Below are 17,781 nucleotides of genomic sequence, written 5' to 3'. Positions count from 1 at the left end.
CGCCTTGTCCTGGCGTCACTCATCTCAATCGTGTTTGCAATTCGCCTACTGCTCATTGTTGTGTGCCCCATCCGGGAAAATCCTTGGAAAAAATAAATAAGAAAAAGACGACGAAGACTCGACGGCTTACTAAAAAGTCTAGTACTTCAATAATAACCGAACTTTTGAGCACTCTAACAACGAAAGAAATTAGCTCCTAAAAAACTCATATTTTTCTTAAACTCTAGGACAGAGTAAATAACCCAAAAAGGTTGTTATACATAAGACTTACTTGAATTTAAGGTCGTTAAAAATTTGTTTTTTTTTTGTAATATTGAGTCCAGTGTTTAATACTACAAAATTATAATACTAAATAAAAAAATTAAACTATTGGCGTAAAGGACAATGAATTATAAAATTCAAAATTGTAGTTTTCTTGTTTAATATTATTTAAAATATGAATAAAAATTGAATATTTTAGTAAGACATTTTTAGAGCAATGCTATTTATTTTTTAAAATATTTATTTGAGAAACATTTGTGTGCAAATAAAAATGTTATTTATTTTGTTTTTATTTTTGGATGTGCTAAAACAATATACGAAAATATACAAATTTTAAGAACACCAAATGCAATATTTGTTTATAGAAAGTAAGCTCTTGTATTAAATAACATTTTTTTTCACTGTCTATAAATATGCAAATTTTAAGAACACCTTGTTGTATGTTGCATTTGTTTTAGAACGTAAACTCTTGAATTTAATAACATTTTTATTTCACTATTAGTTTTAAAACCAGCCAGGGCTGTTGCAACATCCCAACTCTATTATCCAGCTCCAGCTGTGCGTGAAATATGGTGAAAGTGGCACAAATTTCCTGCCCGAGAACATGTCCGATATTATCTCCTTGCCGGGGATTTTCTGCTTAGCCCGTTGGTTGCATTTTTAATTACTCGGCCGTGCTCCAGTTGCCGATGCCGCTGTGGATCTCCGATATGTGTGTGTTTGCGCGGGTGCCCAGCCTGCCATTTCGGCTTTCGTATTAATTTTCATTCCGCCGGTTGTCGAATCCGCAAAACAGAAAGTTTGTCTTATGCGCCTGCATAATTTGCGTGTTGCATGCACTTTTTTCCCATTTTTTTTGCCCAGTTTCTCCTTTTTTTTGGGGGCGATGGCAGTCCGGCCGGAATGATGGCGAGTGCCTTTGCCGTTGCGGGACGTACACACTTCCGCCGTATAAAATATGCAAAACAATGCAAACTCTCGCCTGGGCGGCAGAAATAACAACAGCAACAATAATAGAGCGCAAAATAAAAACTTTCCCTGGCCCAGAAATTTATTTTTGTTTTAGATGGCGCGCAGATTTTTCGGCTGCATTTTTGGCTGCACTGCTAATGCTGCGGCACAAGCACCACCAACCGACCACTGTCCGTAATTTTTGCTTTAATTAACTTTTTGTTTGCTTTTTTCGCGTTGCCAAAGTTTTGCAGCTCTGCGCAAATTGTGCTAATTTTAAAATGGTGGGCACCAAAATGTTTGGAAATACATTTTTCATGCTCTGGAATTTTTGAGGGCAATTTCTTTTTTGATGATATATGAATGGCAGTCAAAAAAGGAACTTCAGCTATCTATGATTTTAATGATCTTATTTTTTTTAACTTAACTTTAGGTGGATTGTGGCTTTAAAAGCTGAAATTCACAATCCCTATTGCTTAATTTATTTTGACTGCTGGACTTATGCGCCATGTAAGATGGCACCGCACAGCCATAAATCCAGCATTGCCAAGCTCGCCTAAAATTCCGAATAGGACATTTGGCGGCCATAAATTCGCATTAAGTGTTAACTTTATTTAAATTAGGTTTGTGGCAACGTCCGAATGTGTGTGGGGGGCGCCAAATAATCGATGTGGATTCTTGTTAATTGATGGCACTTTCCGGGGCCCAGCTTGTAGGAGTTGTCGGCTGATTGAATAGCTCCAAGTGGGCTGGAATCGGCTCCGACAGGGTAACAGAAATATAAATGACAGTACCCCGAGCTCCCACCCTTGGAGCTGTCAACACACGGACATGGGCGCCTGCTTTTGGCCGGCACTGTCCGGCATTCGGCCGCTTACTTTATTCCTGGCAATTTTTCAATGCGCTTTGTTTACCCTGGCAATGGCAGGCCCAAGGCAACTGGCAACTGGCATAAAGCCCGATGGCAGAGGGACCATAGCAGCCAGGACTTGGCAATCATTGGCAACCGTTGCTTTGTAGCTTCATTGAGGCCTCGACCACAGGATGTGCCTTTTGCCGGCTTGCACTTACTTATCCGGATCCCAGCCATTTCCCCCCAGCTTGGTGCCGTTTGATTTACTTCAAACAATTGGCAACATCATACATCAACGCGCCTTTGTTTTTGTTCTGGCCCTTCTTGTTATCCCTTTTCGATGAGTAATTCCTTCTTCTTTTGGCCCTCTTGTTTTGTCCAATTTGTCCAGATTTTGGTGATTCTTGCTGCCATAAGAGTTTCAGAGAGTCCAGTAACCCAGCAGCTTACTGAAAAAGGTAAATTTTTTATCTTTAAAATAACTCTTAAACAAAAAGAATTTTTAAAACTGAAAGTAAAATCTGAACAATTTGCAACAATTTACAGTTCCAGTTCAACAGGAAAAAACAGATTTTAATATGCACACGCAAATGATGGGATAACTAATCCATTTTAATTAAAGTAAATAAAATTGTACTTCCAAAGTGATGGTGGTTAGCAGAGCACACAGAGGGATTATGCAACCATTACAAAATGAGAGATAATGGTGTAAAAAAAGAATTAGAAAGCAAAAAACCAGAATCAAATGGGAATAATTATTGAGGTCCGACGATGGGGCAAGGTTAGATAAACGGATTTAAATTACGGGCTGTGTTTGTCTTTATGTAAAATGCATAATTCATAATTATGCACCTGGCAAATAAATAAAATGTCACATTAATTTGTTGACAATGGCGAATTTATTAGCGCCACAAAAGGGCTCAAATTCTGTAGCTTACAAAGCTATTAATTAGCGCTGAGCTGGCATTTGGAATGTCAACAAATATTTAGCTGCTCATTAGTTCGCCCACAGTCCGAAAATCTCGTTGTCAGCCCGACCTGCATCGCGTATACGCCGCATATCACCAACAGGAATGTGCAGCTCATTAGAATTCAGTTTGGGTCCCGTCTCAAGTCAGCTTTTCCTCTAGTCTTCCGTAACGCCAGCCGCAGTAACCAAAAAAGAAAGCCGCACGGAAAATAGGAAAAATGTGCGAGCTGGGGAAAACTACTTGTTATTCAGTGCGTTGAACTTCGTTTAGCTGGGCGAAATGTTTTAGAACTCGTTAGAGCATCCAGAGAAAAGGCAGAGATTCCTGACAGGACAGGCTGATGCCTCGTCAATGCACTCCGCCCGAAGGCAGCCAGTCATTGAATATCACTGGGTAATTGACTTATCATCAACTGTGGCCAGGTGTGCAGTTTTGGACAGGTGATTACAATATTGTCACAACTGCCTTAGCAACAGTCTTATCGAATAGATACAAAGCCATTTTTAAAGCTTGACCATGTTAAAACATTTTTTTCTTCTTTTCTTCTACAACATTTTATAAATTAACTTTACTTCCCAATTATTAAAATGCTTTATCTAAGTATAAAATCACACATTAAAGAATTAAGATACTTTTTGATTTGTTCGACGAATAATTTAGTCAATTTTTCATGAGACTCCAGCGAGGATTCTGAATTCCTTAGCCAAAAAAAGGTCCAAAAAATTCTCAAACAAGGACAATGATTACGGACACCTGTTGACCCTCCTTCGTTGATAGGCAACAATGAAATAGGAAGGAGAAGTATTTTTTTCTTCATCTGACACGCACCTCTGACAGTTACTACGTGTTGAAAAGATGTTTACACCTAGCAATTGTTCAGTCAAGCAAAAGTTTTGACAAGTTTACTGGAAAAAAAAGCATGAAATAATTGCACAAGTTATGAAAAGTGAGAAGTGATTCGATTGATTACAATAATTGCAGCATTTAAACCAATCAAACCAATTAATTGAGTTCTTTTCCGAACACGATTGGAATCCAGACGGCCAGGTACTCGAACCAAACAATCGAAAACCACGAGAGCGGTCCAATTCGCACAGCACGTCAATGATGAATGATTTATTTCCCCTTGATTTTGATACTCCTTCCTTTTTTGTTCGACGTCAAACCAAAATAAGAGGGAATAAAAACTAAAAGCAGAACTGTTGAATTTCATTGGCCAAATTGATAAAGTGGCTGTAGGAAAATCGAAAGGAATTGTAAATGCAAGTCGATTGATCGATAAGGCAGGCAAGGGGATTTCGCCAGATTCGAGATGGCAGGGGAGCCAAGGTTTTCCATCACGGACCAAGCAATCAACGTGCACAAGTACACGGATTTTGGGATTTATCTTCAACGTTTTCTCTTCACCGATTGCTCTTGTGTTTTGCATGCATAAAAATATGTGAAATTGTTCGATTTTATTCCGGGTTGAGGTAGATGTTCTTGAGAGATGTCAATTTATGGCTCAAAAAGTGGTTGGCTGAATGTAAAAACTACGGCAGATAATCATATTGGACTTTCAGGGACCTAAAGATACAACCTGTTACAATGAAACTAATAGCCTATATTAAAGGTTGTGTATTGATCTAAACAATTCTCCCCTAATAGCTTGAAAAGATTATTGACCAACATTTGACCGCAAAACGAAGACTGGCAAAGCCGGCCTGAAAATCCAAAAAAATCCTTGCCTGCCGGTTCTTTCATAGTACCTACAAAGTAACTTTACAATAGGAGGGCGAATAATCGCATCTCAAACATTTAAACAGATTTGTTTTCAGAAGGACCACATCTCAGAGGAGAGAAACGGAGAGGCATAAGGATAAAGGAGCAGTGAACACATCACTTTGCCGGTAAGCCAGTGGAGTTATGTTTTTTCTTTCGTTGGGGAAGGGGCAACGAGGGTCCTTCTGACGGTTTATGCAACGTAACATGCTCAATTTAAAGTGGCTCTGATTTACCAAGTGTGTGTGTGTGTGGCTTGCAACACGTCCTTCTTTGTTTGAACTGCAAATAGATGAGCCCAATACAAGTGCAACTTGCCGGCGTGTGTGTGACCAAGTTATGGAGAGAGAAAAATTTTGTAGCATAATTTTCGGTGCCAACAATAGTCGTACGTGCAGTGGGTGGGGTGGGCGCTGGGCGGCGGACAGTGGGCGGGGCACAGACAGGAGGCACATGGCATATATCAGCACATGCATCCATAAATCATATTGCTGCAGGCAGGAGCAAAGTGCAGGCAGCCAGGAAGCGGCCGAGATCCTTCATCATCCATGTGTGCTCCTGTATGTGTGTTCGCTTAGCAGCCGTGTTGGCCATTTTAAGGATATTTATACTGACAGCGGATTTTTGATGGAAAAACTTTTGTAAATTGCTTCGCCAACCACACACAAGCTACACACACACACCCACACACACACACCGTGTTGACCAAAAGGCGCAGCTTTAATTTTTGGCAACGGCCACAATGGAGTGCCCAAGGATACACAGCGCCATATATCCTTTTGCCCGGTGCTCTGTTTGCTTTGGCCAGCCACATTTATTAAATCGACCTCTTCATTCTTTTTAATGATGTGCTCGTTGGCCGAACGAGGGCTTTACAAAGGGATGACGGCTCTTAAAAAACAGAAAATAATAATAATAATAATAGCTGGGAAAAAGGAAGACAACAAAGAATCGCCATTTCTTGCCGTTTTATTGTCCTGCCTGCTGCAGGTTGTCCTAGATACATTGTGGCCGCTGTGCATTTTCACTGCCGTCTTTTGTTGTGGCCACAATACTCTTCTCATATCAATTTAATTTTAAAGCGATTTACGAAAACAATAAATTAAATAATTGTAAAAATGTAAATCGTCAAACTGAAATTTAAACTTAAAAGCAAAGCCTAAACTTAAATATCGGCTTTAACAAATGGCAACTGTTTGGAAAATATGCCTTTGTGTTTTCTTGTTTTCCTGCCATTGTGTAGCCAATTAAAACGGAAAATATTGTGATATATTTTGATTATCTAAATGCCAACAATTGTGGGTGCTAAAATAAAAGCGTAAACCGAAAGCAATGAAACGATAAATGCAAAATGATTCGGGCAAATAAAGCTGCATAGGTAAAAACAAATAGTTCGCTGTGGAAAATAAATCCAAGTCGAAACGTTTTGTGGCCAGTTAGTGTGCAATTTGCAAATTGTTGTCAAACTCAATTGTGTAAAACAATTGTTACAGAAGAAAGCACAAACACTTTTGCAACTAGTTTTACGACAGGCAATTAAAAAGAAATATTAAGAGAATACAATTAATAACTTTATTTAGGGAAAACCGCTGTCGCTTTTGATTTTATCTTTTTCTGTTGGTTAACAATTTGAATTCGATTCAACGCATAAATAATTATATGTTACGTAGATATGAGAAAGCCACTAATTTTAAGATTCTGATATCAAAACCTGAAATTAAATAGAAAAGTGCACATAGGGCTTGAGCTGGTTGCCGCGGAACTTGTTGTTTATATAGCGAACAGGAAGCGGATGTCCTGCAGTATTAAAGACCCACTTCTTGAGGGGCAACAGCGAGTCCTTGGAGAAGAGAAGATACAGGAACTTTAAAGTCTCACTGAGGAGGTGACTTCCCTGCACTCCATCCCTGAGGCCATTCGGATCGTAGACATTCTCCAGACCAGCAAAACCGAACTTTGTGCGGCAATACTTCTCCAGGGCCTCCACCACCTCCCAGCCCCAATCGCGGTACTTCTGATCGTGGGTGAGGCGCCACAGTATAAGATAGGTCTCCACCACATCCGGTCTCAATCGATAGGCCTTCGAATCGCTTTCCCTGGCGGTGGCATCTTCCCGTGGCACAGAGTCGAACTGAAAGGACTCCGGTCCCAGGCCAGTGGCTGAACGTTTATAACTCTCACGACAGGTTAGGGCCAGGTCCTTGCCCAACTGCAGGTGCTTGGCTTCCAGCCGGGAATCATTAAAAAAGGCCATGGAGCCCAAAGCAAGGAGTCCGCCGGTAAAGCAGGTTGAGTGCTCCATCCGTCGGATTACATGAAAATTGGCCAGCTCGCCCACGTAGGTCAGGCCACCAAAACTCAGTCCCACCATGCTGTTGATCGCCTGGTGGATAGCCCTCATATACAGGTCACGTGCCTGGTTGTCCAGTTGATTCGACCGCAGCCACGACTTGAGCATGCACTCGTACAGACCTCCGCCGCCCGTGGGTCCCATGGACATCTTGAGGGGTCCCCAGATGGCTGTCCTGGGATGAACATAGTCGGGATACATGGCACGCGGCTTGAACAACATGTCCAGCTTGTCCCGCACCTGATGCACTATGGGTCGGTACTTCCGGTGCCCAGTGATCTCACTGGTGTAAAAGAACTCCATGTTCATACTGCCGATCTCGCCGATAAGCGATTCAGGTGTCCACACATGGGGAGCAGGTTTTTTCAGTGCGGGGCTTACCCTGGCGTATGGTATAAGTACTGAGGAATTAAAAGCTGGCAAAAGTTTTCTTATGACATATTCAGACTGGCTTATGTACAGATCGTCTCCAGTCAAGGCGTACATCGAGAGGAGACCACCTGCGATGCGAACGGTTAGCTCATACACCGAAAGGTAACCATCGATGTGGTCCAGGGTGAAGTTATCCGCCACCCATTTCCGGCCTTGCTCGTACTCCTCCTGCAAGCCCATGATGAACAGAGTGTCCAGGCTGTCGATAATGCTCAGCCCGATGTGGTGACTTCCAAAAACACTGCCATTGTGCGGAACACCCAGCTCCGAGTTCAGTTCATTAAAGCCCCAGGCATTTTCGGCATATCCCTTCCAGGCGAACTGCATCATCTCCTTGACCTTTTCCCGCTTAGAGTGCACTCGCCAATCTATATGGCCGGACAATCCGAACTTCTCTAGAAAATTTTATGGGAAGTAGACAGTTGCTTTATAGGGTTTGGTATTTGTAGCAGGATTGCTACGTCGTAGTATGTATGTATGTGTATGTTATTGTATTCCTTCTAGATCAGTCGTGTAAGTTCTAAGAATAAGTTGTTGTTGTTGTTGTTGTACGATGCCGCTCACTGTTCTCTATCTCTCTCTCTCAATCTCATCGCTCTCACACTCTCTCAGTGAATCGGGGGTTGATGCGGATCGTGAGCTGAGAGCGAGAGTAGTTGAACGCCGACCGTGATCCTGAACAGACCAAATTAAATTAAATAAAAGAAAAGACTAGAAGTCATATTTGTGTTGGTGTTTAACTTCAGGGGAATACGTTATACCCCTACAAAATCAGAAGTGGGCCGATCACGAGCCAATTAATTACAAAAAGTAAATAAAATGGAATTAAATAACGCTTCGATCGAACAATTAAAAAGGTGGTTGAGTGTGTTGAAGCTATCAACAACTGGAACGAAAAAGGAATTGATCTTACGGTTAAATAAAGTGCCAAAAGAAGTTCGTGGAAAAGTTGATGAAATGGCGAAACAAAAAGGAGATGAAGACGGCGATAAAAGTAAGGGTAATGACAGCAGCGACGAAATTTTCGAAGACGGCGGCGGAATTTTCCAGAAAGAAGGCGGCGGCAGAAGTAATGGCAAAGACGGAGACAAAAGTAATGTCAAAGACGGCGGCATTCAGAGCTACGACGAAGAAGACGGCGAAAAAAGTAAAGGCGAAGACGGCGGCATTGGGAATTACAGCGAAGAAGACGGCGAAACCAACGGCGAAGATGATAAAGCGAGTGACGAAGTGGCTGGCAGCATTCTCAGAATTAGAGGCAAACGGAGCAACGGAAAAGGCGGCGAACAAAACGAAGACGGTGGAAGGAACGACAATTATGCAGAAGGCGACATGCGCAACCAGGCTGGAGACCAGTCTAGAAACGCAAGAAGCAGCGAATGTAAAGCGGCGGTGGAAAATTTTAACGAGAGCATCGACGTCTCGTTGGGCATGGCAACACAGGTGTTGAGTGAGTTTTCTGGCGAGTCGTGTGCCCGCAAATGGACTACTCAATTGCAAAATATCGCGACCATTTACGGAATAAAAGGAAAATTTGTAAAGATGCTAATGTTGAGCAAAATAAAGGGAAAAGCTTATGAGTGGCTGCACGCAGATGCAGACCGCGTGTTGCTACCGTTGGATGACCTAATGGCAGAGCTGATCTCAACGTTTAGGGGAAAATCATCGAAGTTGGAGATACGACGCAAATTCGAAGGGCGCAAATGGAAAAATAGCGAAAGTTTCGGGAGTTATGTCGACGATAAGATAATGCTTGCTCAGGGCATTAATATTGATGCAGATGAAATGTTGAGCTGCATCATTGAAGGTATCCCCAATCAAGGGCTACGCAATCAGGCGCATATTCAATGCTTTGTGGATGTTGGGCACATAAAGAGGGCGTTTGCGGATGTAAGCTTGCCAAAGCTATATGGAGTTGGCAGGCCGACTACATCAACGGATCCGAAGGACAGCAAGGAGACTCGTTGTTTCAATTGCAATGCCAAAGGGCATTGGGCGTATGAGTGCAGGAAGTCGAAACGGGAGAAAGGGTCATGCTATGCGTGCGGAGAGATGGGACACTTTGTTGCGAGATGCTTGAAAAACAAAAACAAGAACGAGGGCGAAAACAAATATGTAAGATATGTTGAAATTAATTTTGTTAACGATTCTAATACCAGGTTAATTGCAGAATGCCTCATAGATACAGGAAGCCCAATTTCATTTATTAAAATATCCAAAGTGCCAGAAGACATTTCAAAATTACCAGTTTTCAGTTCATATTATGGTTTAAACAAAAGTTACCTAAAAACTTATGGAAAAATACTATGTTATGTTTTGAAAAATTTAAATAAAGTACATTTTAATTTAGTTGTTGTGGCAAATGAATCTATGAGTCATGATGTAATCTTGGGACGAGATTTTATGGATGCTTGTAATCTAAATTTGAACCTTGACACTTTGAAAATGGTTACGGTGGAGAATATTGAAAATCCTTCTGATGTTAGTGCTGAAAAGCAGATAGTTAGCGACAATGTTAGTGATGAAAAGCAGATAGTTAGCGACAATGTTAGTGATGAAAAGCAGATAGTTAGCGACAATGTTAGTGATGAAAAGCAAATAATTGGTGATGTTGTTAGTAATGTTAGGAATAAAAATACAAATTTTAGCGATGTTAATTATGGAACTAGGGACAGCAGGGAAACAAATAAAGAAAGTTTTAGTAAAATCAGAGATGAAGAAGAAGCTATGAATAAAAATTATATTGAGCCTGAAATAAACCTAGTGGAAAAGGAATTATTTAATATAAATTTAACGGATGAAAGTGTAGAATATAAAGTTGGTGATAATGTGAATTATAATGTTAGGTGTCAGTTTGTTAGGATGGTAGAGAGTTGTTATGTAAATAAAGAAAGGCCAAAGGAACCGGAGGTTAGATGCGAAATGAAATTGAGATTAGAGGATTCAAAACCATTCAGTTGTTCGCCCAGACGTTTAGCTTACACAGAGAAAGAAAAATTACAGGTGATATTAGACGAATACTTAAGGGAAGGTATTATAAGGCCGAGTGAATCTGAGTATGCATCTCCAATAGTGTTAGTTAAAAAAAAGTCAGGCGACTTACGACTATGTGTAGACTACCGAAAGCTTAACAAGACTATGGTGAAAGATAATTATCCGTTACCTTTGATTGACGATTTATTAGATACATTAGTAAATAAAACAATATTTTCGAAATTGGATTTAAAACATGGCTACTTTCATGTATTCGTGGATAGTGAATCGATAAAATATACCTCGTTTATGACGCCTTTAGGACAATTTGAGTTTATGCGGATGCCAATGGGGCTAAAGAATGCACCAGCGGTGTTTCAACGATTTATCAATAAGATTTTTGCAGATATGATAAGAGATGGTAAGGTAGTTATATACATGGACGATATCATGATTGCGAGTAAAGAAATGCAAGAACATTTAAGTGTTCTTAGAGAAGTTTTTGATCGATTAGCAAGGAACAAACTAGAATTAAGAATGGACAAGTGTGAGTTTCTACAATCAAGTGTACAATACTTAGGATTTTTGGTAACTAGCAAGGGAATACAGGCTAACGACAAAGGAATAGAAGCTGTTAGAGATTTTCCCGTTCCAGACAAAGTACACAATGTTAGAAGCTTTCTAGGCTTGTGTTCGTATTTTAGAAGGTTCATTAAAGATTTTTCGATAATCGCTAAACCTCTATATGAATTGTTGAAAAAGGATAAAGAATTTGTATTTGAAGAAAAGGAATTGCAATGTTTTGAAATGCTTAAGAAAAAATTAGTGGAAGCTCCAGTGTTAGGATTATATTATTACAAGGACGAAGTAGAATTGCATACAGACGCCAGCGCACAAGGTTTTGGGGCAGTTTTGCTGCAAAGAAAAGAGGATAAAAAGCTTCATCCTATATTTTATTTTTCAAAAGCAACAACAAAAGACGAAGCAAAGTATCATAGTTTTGAACTGGAAACGTTAGCAATAATTTACGCTCTTAGAAGATTTAGAATTTATGTGCAGGGCAGACGATTTAGAATAGTCACAGACTGTAACTCACTGACGTTGACGTTAAACAGAATTGAGTTAAACCCTCGTATTGCACGGTGGGCATTAGAATTGCTGGAGTATGACTTTGAATTAGTCCATAAATCGGGAAAACTTATGCAACACGTTGACGCTTTAAGTAGAAATACACACATAATGGTGGTTGAAACGAATAGCTTTGAAGATAATTTAATTATTTGTCAAGCGAAAGATGAAAAATTAAAAGATGTTAGAAAAAGGTTAGAAAATGAGGAAGATAAAATGTTTGAGATGAGGAATGGAGTTATATATAGAAAGTCGAATAATGGAAAGCTGTTATTTTGTGTTCCAGAAGAAATGGAGGAAAAGATATTATACAAATATCACAATGAATTAGGTCATTTAGGAAGAGATAAAGTTATGGATGCAATTCTTAGATCGTATTGGTTTTCGAATATGAAAGAAAAAGTGGTTAAACATATTGAAAATTGTATAAGATGTGTAGCATATTCGCCAAAGTCAGGGAAAGGGGAAGGACTGTTGCACAGTATACCAAAAGGAAATGTGCCATTCGAAATTATACATATTGATCATTATGGACCGGTTGATAATGGAAGAGCAAAGAAACATCTCTTTGTGGTTATAGACGGATTTACTAAATATGTTAGGTTATATGCAACAAAAACGACGAACACAAAGGAAGTTATTATAGCATTGAAAGACTACTTTAGGTCTTACAGCAGGCCAACTTGTATAGTTTCGGATAGGGGAAGCTGTTTTACGTCGGAAGATTTTGGAAAATTTATGGAAGAATGTAATATTAAACATGTCAAAATTGCGACTGGGTCACCTCAAGCGAATGGACAAGTAGAAAGGATTAATAGAATTGTGGGACCAATGATAGCTAAGTTAGCAGATCCAGAAGAGAAAATTCATTGGGACACAGTTGTGGAAGATGTTGAGTTTTCATTGAACAACACGAAGCAAAGAAGCATAGCACAAATGCCAAGTAAAATGTTGTTTGGAATCGAGCAGAAAGGAAAAGTTATTGATGAATTGAGACAAAAGTTAGAAGAATTAGATAATGTTAGTGATGTTAGAGATTTAGACAAAATTAGAAAAGATGGTTCAGAAGCGCAAAGAAAATTACAAAAAGACAACGAACAGAGATATAATGAAAAAAGAACAAAGAGTTCGGAGTACAAAGTAGGAGACTATATCATGGTAAAAAATTTTGATAGCTCAGTAGGAGTCGCAAGAAAGCTAATACCTAAACACAAGGGCCCTTATGTTATAGATAAAGTTTTGAGGAATGATAGATACTTAATAAAAGATGTTGAAGGTTTTCAATTATCGCGTTGCCCTTATCAAGGTGTCTGGAGTAGCCAAAATATTAAGCATTGGATTGGAAAACGAAAATAAAGTTGTGAATATATCTAAGAATTTGTAAATACAAAACAAAATTATAGAAACTAAGATAAATATAAGAAAAAAAAAAAAAAATTAATTGTAAATTAACACAAGATCAGGGGATCTTAAAATGTCAGGACGGCCGAATTGTAGCAGGATTGCTACGTCGTAGTATGTATGTATGTGTATGTTATTGTATTCCTTCTAGATCAGTCGTGTAAGTTCTAAGAATAAGTTGTTGTTGTTGTTGTTGTACGATGCCGCTCACTGTTCTCTATCTCTCTCTCTCAATCTCATCGCTCTCACACTCTCTCAGTGAATCGGGGGTTGATGCGGATCGTGAGCTGAGAGCGAGAGTAGTTGAACGCCGACCGTGATCCTGAACAGACCAAATTAAATTAAATAAAAGAAAAGACTAGAAGTCATATTTGTGTTGGTGTTTAACTTCAGGGGAATACGTTATACCCCTACATATTTTTTCATACACACTTGTTGGGAACTTTACAAGGGAGTACACTTCGAGGATTTTTAAAAGAAGTATTGTTTGAATAAACTGTTTTGCGGTCATCTTGGTTAAATTGCCTTACTCAAAATGATTTACTTTACTAGTTTTTATTTGAAAGGCATAACCAATTCAATGATACGCTTAATAGTTTAGTGGTTATTTTGGATACCAACCCCTATGTGGTATAAAAACATGGGAGTTCGAGAAACTTTTTTAAGGGAATCTTTTTGGTTTATTATAGTACATTTTGGTCCTTGCTATAATGCATTTTAATAAATATTATAAATTATTTAAAATGCACTTATTTTTAAATTTATTTTATATTTTATTCATTAATTAAAATAGTCAAAGGTGTTAATTATCTTGAATATATTTAACAAACCGTCACAGAAAAAGGTCCTACGCAAAGATATCCACTAAAGGTATCGAGCCGTATAATCATTGTAATCACTGTTTGGCCCCTTTCGGTTGACTGTACACTGAAAACAAGGCGAGGCCCAAAGTGAATCAAAAATCTGATGGCCAGGCAGCCGGGCCACGATTTCGCGTTTGTTGTGCAGCTGCTGGGTGAAAATGTTGCACAGCATGCATAAATAATAAACGGCAGCACACACACTCGCTAGCATTATGCACATTTTGCCGTTTTGCAGGGGAGGGGCTAAAAGGGGAAGGGAGGGGAAGAAGGATGCAGGAGCCAGGCAGCTTCTAAATTTATTTTATTAAGTCAAGCACACAGACAGCTAGCTGGGTGCAGTTTCCCGCCCGTCCGGCCAACGGTATAAATAAAATAATTTACGGTAACTGCTGACGCTCATCAGGACGCCAGGACCGAAAAAAGGAGCGCGAGATGGAGGACAGGATGTTGGCGGCGTGTTGACAAAACCCGGCACAGGATCATCATCATCAGCAGAGGCCGCTTACAGAGGCGAAGATACAAAAAAATGGATGCAGAGTGTAGCATACTTTTTCGCGCTGGGCTTTTGTGTGCAGCTGCTTGCCAGGATCTCTTTCGTTTTTCATGCGAAATTAATGCACATGTGGCCGTGTGTTGCTGTTGGCGCTGCTTGCTAAATATAGTTATAATTATGCGCGCATATTTTTAATTAAGTTTTGCCGCCTCGGTATTCGCTCATCTCCCTTTGGCTTCGGCTTAGCTAAATATTATGCATACGCCCTGTTAAATTGCATTAATGCGAGGAGGCGCCGTCAGTTTTCTTTGCGCGGTTTCTCCCCCGTTTTGCTCGCTCGTCTTTCTGTTTGTCAAAAATTACATATGTTAAACATCTGCTTGCTTTAATTTTATGCAATGCAAATTTGCCCCTTCTGTTTTTCGAGTCTGGCGGAAAACGCTTGAGAACTGGGTTGAGCACGGACACAAACATTGTTTATGCTGTTTAAGTGGGAAACGAGATATTTCCACTTCACCATAGTTGTGGCCAGACTAAATCCGGCTCTTGAATGAGCCTGTAGTAACTAGACGTACGTATGCCAAATGAATTCCCATTCTATCTAATTAACATTGCTGTGGATGCTCTGCTGTGGAATAGCAATTTGTGAAATTTCTACTTGAAATTAGGGGTAGAAAGTGTATAGGGTTTTGAAACTATCATAAAGGTGGGAAAAAGTATGCAGAAAAAAATGTTGTCGTCTTTTGAAAGATTCCCACGATTAAAATATTGTATTGCATACTTTTAGCCATCTTAAAAATATTTTAAATAATTGTATCCACAAGAATTGTTTTTACATTTAAAAAAAATTAACACTTTCTATCAAAATTCCAAATAAAATCCTTGCTCTGCCTGCCTCTAATATTCAGTTCTAAGAAAACTCACTTGCTTTACAGAACTTTGACATTTGTCAGGAATATTCATGGTGCCCAACCATCCAACCATATTTGCTGCGGTTGCTGTGGTATATGAATGTTGATAAATATTTACAATTTTAATAAAAGTTTAGTTGGCTACTTTCAGAATGTTTTTCACTCGTTTCTCTGTTTTGCCTAGTGTCGAGTAGCTCAAAACACTTTTCTGTTTTTAACGCAAAAGTTTTGTTATGGAAATGCGGCAAGTTCTTGCTACTTTTTCATATTTTTCTTCGTTCCATGTCGCTCTATTTCTCTCCATTTTTTTTTTCGCGTTGGTGTGAAAGTTTTAAATATGATTTTATTATTGCTGGTGCAAGTTGTGAGGTTTTTATTTGGTCAGCTCGCAACTGATTTGGCAAAGTTGTTGCCATGGGATTTTTAAATAAGGCAAACTACTTTTTCCCGTCTTCGTTGCGAGACCAACAAAAAGTTACACTTCTGCGGAAAAACGGCCAGAACGTTTAAGCATCACGGCATGTCCTCTGGATTTTCGTTTCTTTTTTGGCAAGATTTTCTACTTAAATGCATTTGGCGTTTTTCGCTCTGAAGATGTCCAGCTGTCTGGCCCCTCCCATTTCCATGGCTGTGTCTGGTTTCCGGAAAACTTTCACCGTTGACTTTATTCCGCGAGGGTCCTCTAGTTAAATTATTATAATGATTTACGCTGAAGTGGCAGTTGCTACGCGAAAGCCAGACGTAATGACCAGAGCTCAAAAATGTTTAAGGTTGGGTTTGTCATGCTCAAATTAAATTTGACTTAATCAATTAGAGTGTTTAAATACTAGTTGAAGACTAAACATGATTAAGTTCATTCTATAATATGTATAAAAAAACTTAACTATATCCAATAGCTCTTCGATTCTACTTGTAAATCCTACTTGAGGTGTTTCAATAAAACCAAATACAATGCAACACTCATAGGTTAAAACAATCTAAAGAAACCCTTAATATTCATTGATTGTTTGCAAATATTTGTGCTTCAGGGATTCGCATTTGTTCTTAACATTTTCTCAAGGGGTTTTCTAGTGGAATTAACCCATTTCGCACTTGTACCTCTGTCAGATCTGGCTACTTGGCGGTCAAATACATCTCCGCCTTTCGCACTCACATTTGAACGTTTCAATTTTCAAGTGCCGAGATTGGACCACTTGGTGTTTCCTCCAAGACAGCTTTCAGCTTTGTGCCGGCCACATGCTACTCCTGGCCAGATTGCTCCGTGTGAAGGGCCATATAGCTGCAACCCCAAAGTGATTCTATGTTTTATGAAAGGTGACATGTGCCAACAACAGTCGAGCCCCAGCCACATTCCTGGTCGACCTCTTGGCCCATTGTGATGTCAGTTCCATTGTTGGCGACCCGGTCGTGTAGCTCATGCTGGCACTCGGCATATGTATGTTCTTGTGGTTTCTTCTGCAACATGTTGTGAGTTATTATAAACTCGAGTGGTTTTAAGTGTGGCAACCGTTAGCAAATGGAAATGGAAACTCATTGCTCAGCATAGAGTAATTAAATTAATTTAATTGCAACTAAATGGTATCGGTATTTTAAAGACGAGAGTGTGTGAGGCTGAATGAATTATCAGTTTGAGAAAGCCAAAGGGTTTAATTTAACAAAGCAAATAAATGTATCTTTAAACTGAATAAAAAATAGCTTATAACCTATTCCATTTAAAGAAAACAATTTTTTAATTGTATCGATTAAATATGTTTAATGATTATTTAAATATGGTCAATAAGTATTTAAAATGCAATAAATACTTAAAATTTTATCAAAATCTAAGGTAACTATATCGATATTATATTTCTGCAAAAGATAAACACAATTTCGGATAAAATAAACGTCAAACATGACATCGTTGGATTTTAAAAGTCTTTAATCAGTCCATTTTAACAACTAAAAATCTCTTAAAGAGGGTCCACAGAATTTGTAAATTTTCTTTAGAACAAGACAATCCCAAAACTTAAAATGATGCCGGAAATTAAAACAGCTCAATAGCTTATCTTTAACTTATAAATATATCCCGGCAGTTGGCCCAACATTCATAAGCTTCCGTTTCCGAAAACTTTATCGTTATTCTACTTCAGTTTGAAGTCCGCTTCGGTTCAAATCTCAGCACACTAATTTATGCCGCTCCGGCCGTGGCAGCTCGCCTAATTTGCAGCGCCATTCCTCTTGGCCAAGTCGAAGGCAGCCAGGAGCTGGCTGGGGTCCTGGCGAGGAGTCTGATTCTGGGGCGGCAGAAAGGCGGCGACAAAGTGACAAACAACTAAGCGAAAATCGCGTGCGTGACGCGTGGCAGGAGCATAAAGTTTGTGACACGTTTCCCCAGCTGCATTTTGTTTTTATTTTTGCACAGCAGCGAGCAGCGAGTCCTTGCGGAGCAAAGGA

At 39.4% G+C, this 17,781-nt stretch overlaps 1 protein-coding gene across 1 annotated transcript; it reads right to left on the bottom strand.

Annotated features, from left to right (window-relative positions):
- Positions 1 to 6,346: 6,346 nt before the first annotated feature.
- Positions 6,347 to 13,607, bottom strand: LOC108032692 (mannosyl-oligosaccharide alpha-1,2-mannosidase IA-like). Its single transcript, XM_017106667.1, has 2 exons — positions 13,514 to 13,607; positions 6,347 to 7,974 (listed from the first exon to the last, which is right to left on the bottom strand). Exons 1-2 carry the CDS (start codon positions 13,590 to 13,592, stop codon positions 6,515 to 6,517), a joined length of 1,539 nt encoding a protein of 512 aa, XP_016962156.1. The 5' UTR covers positions 13,593 to 13,607; the 3' UTR covers positions 6,347 to 6,514.
- Between the last annotated feature and the right edge of the window lie 4,174 nt (positions 13,608 to 17,781).

Source organism: Drosophila biarmipes, chromosome 2L (assembly GCF_025231255.1).
Source record: "Drosophila biarmipes strain raj3 chromosome 2L, RU_DBia_V1.1, whole genome shotgun sequence".
NCBI classification, from domain to species: domain Eukaryota; kingdom Metazoa; phylum Arthropoda; class Insecta; order Diptera; family Drosophilidae; genus Drosophila; species Drosophila biarmipes.
This window is presented reverse-complemented; position numbering and strand designations above follow the sequence as displayed.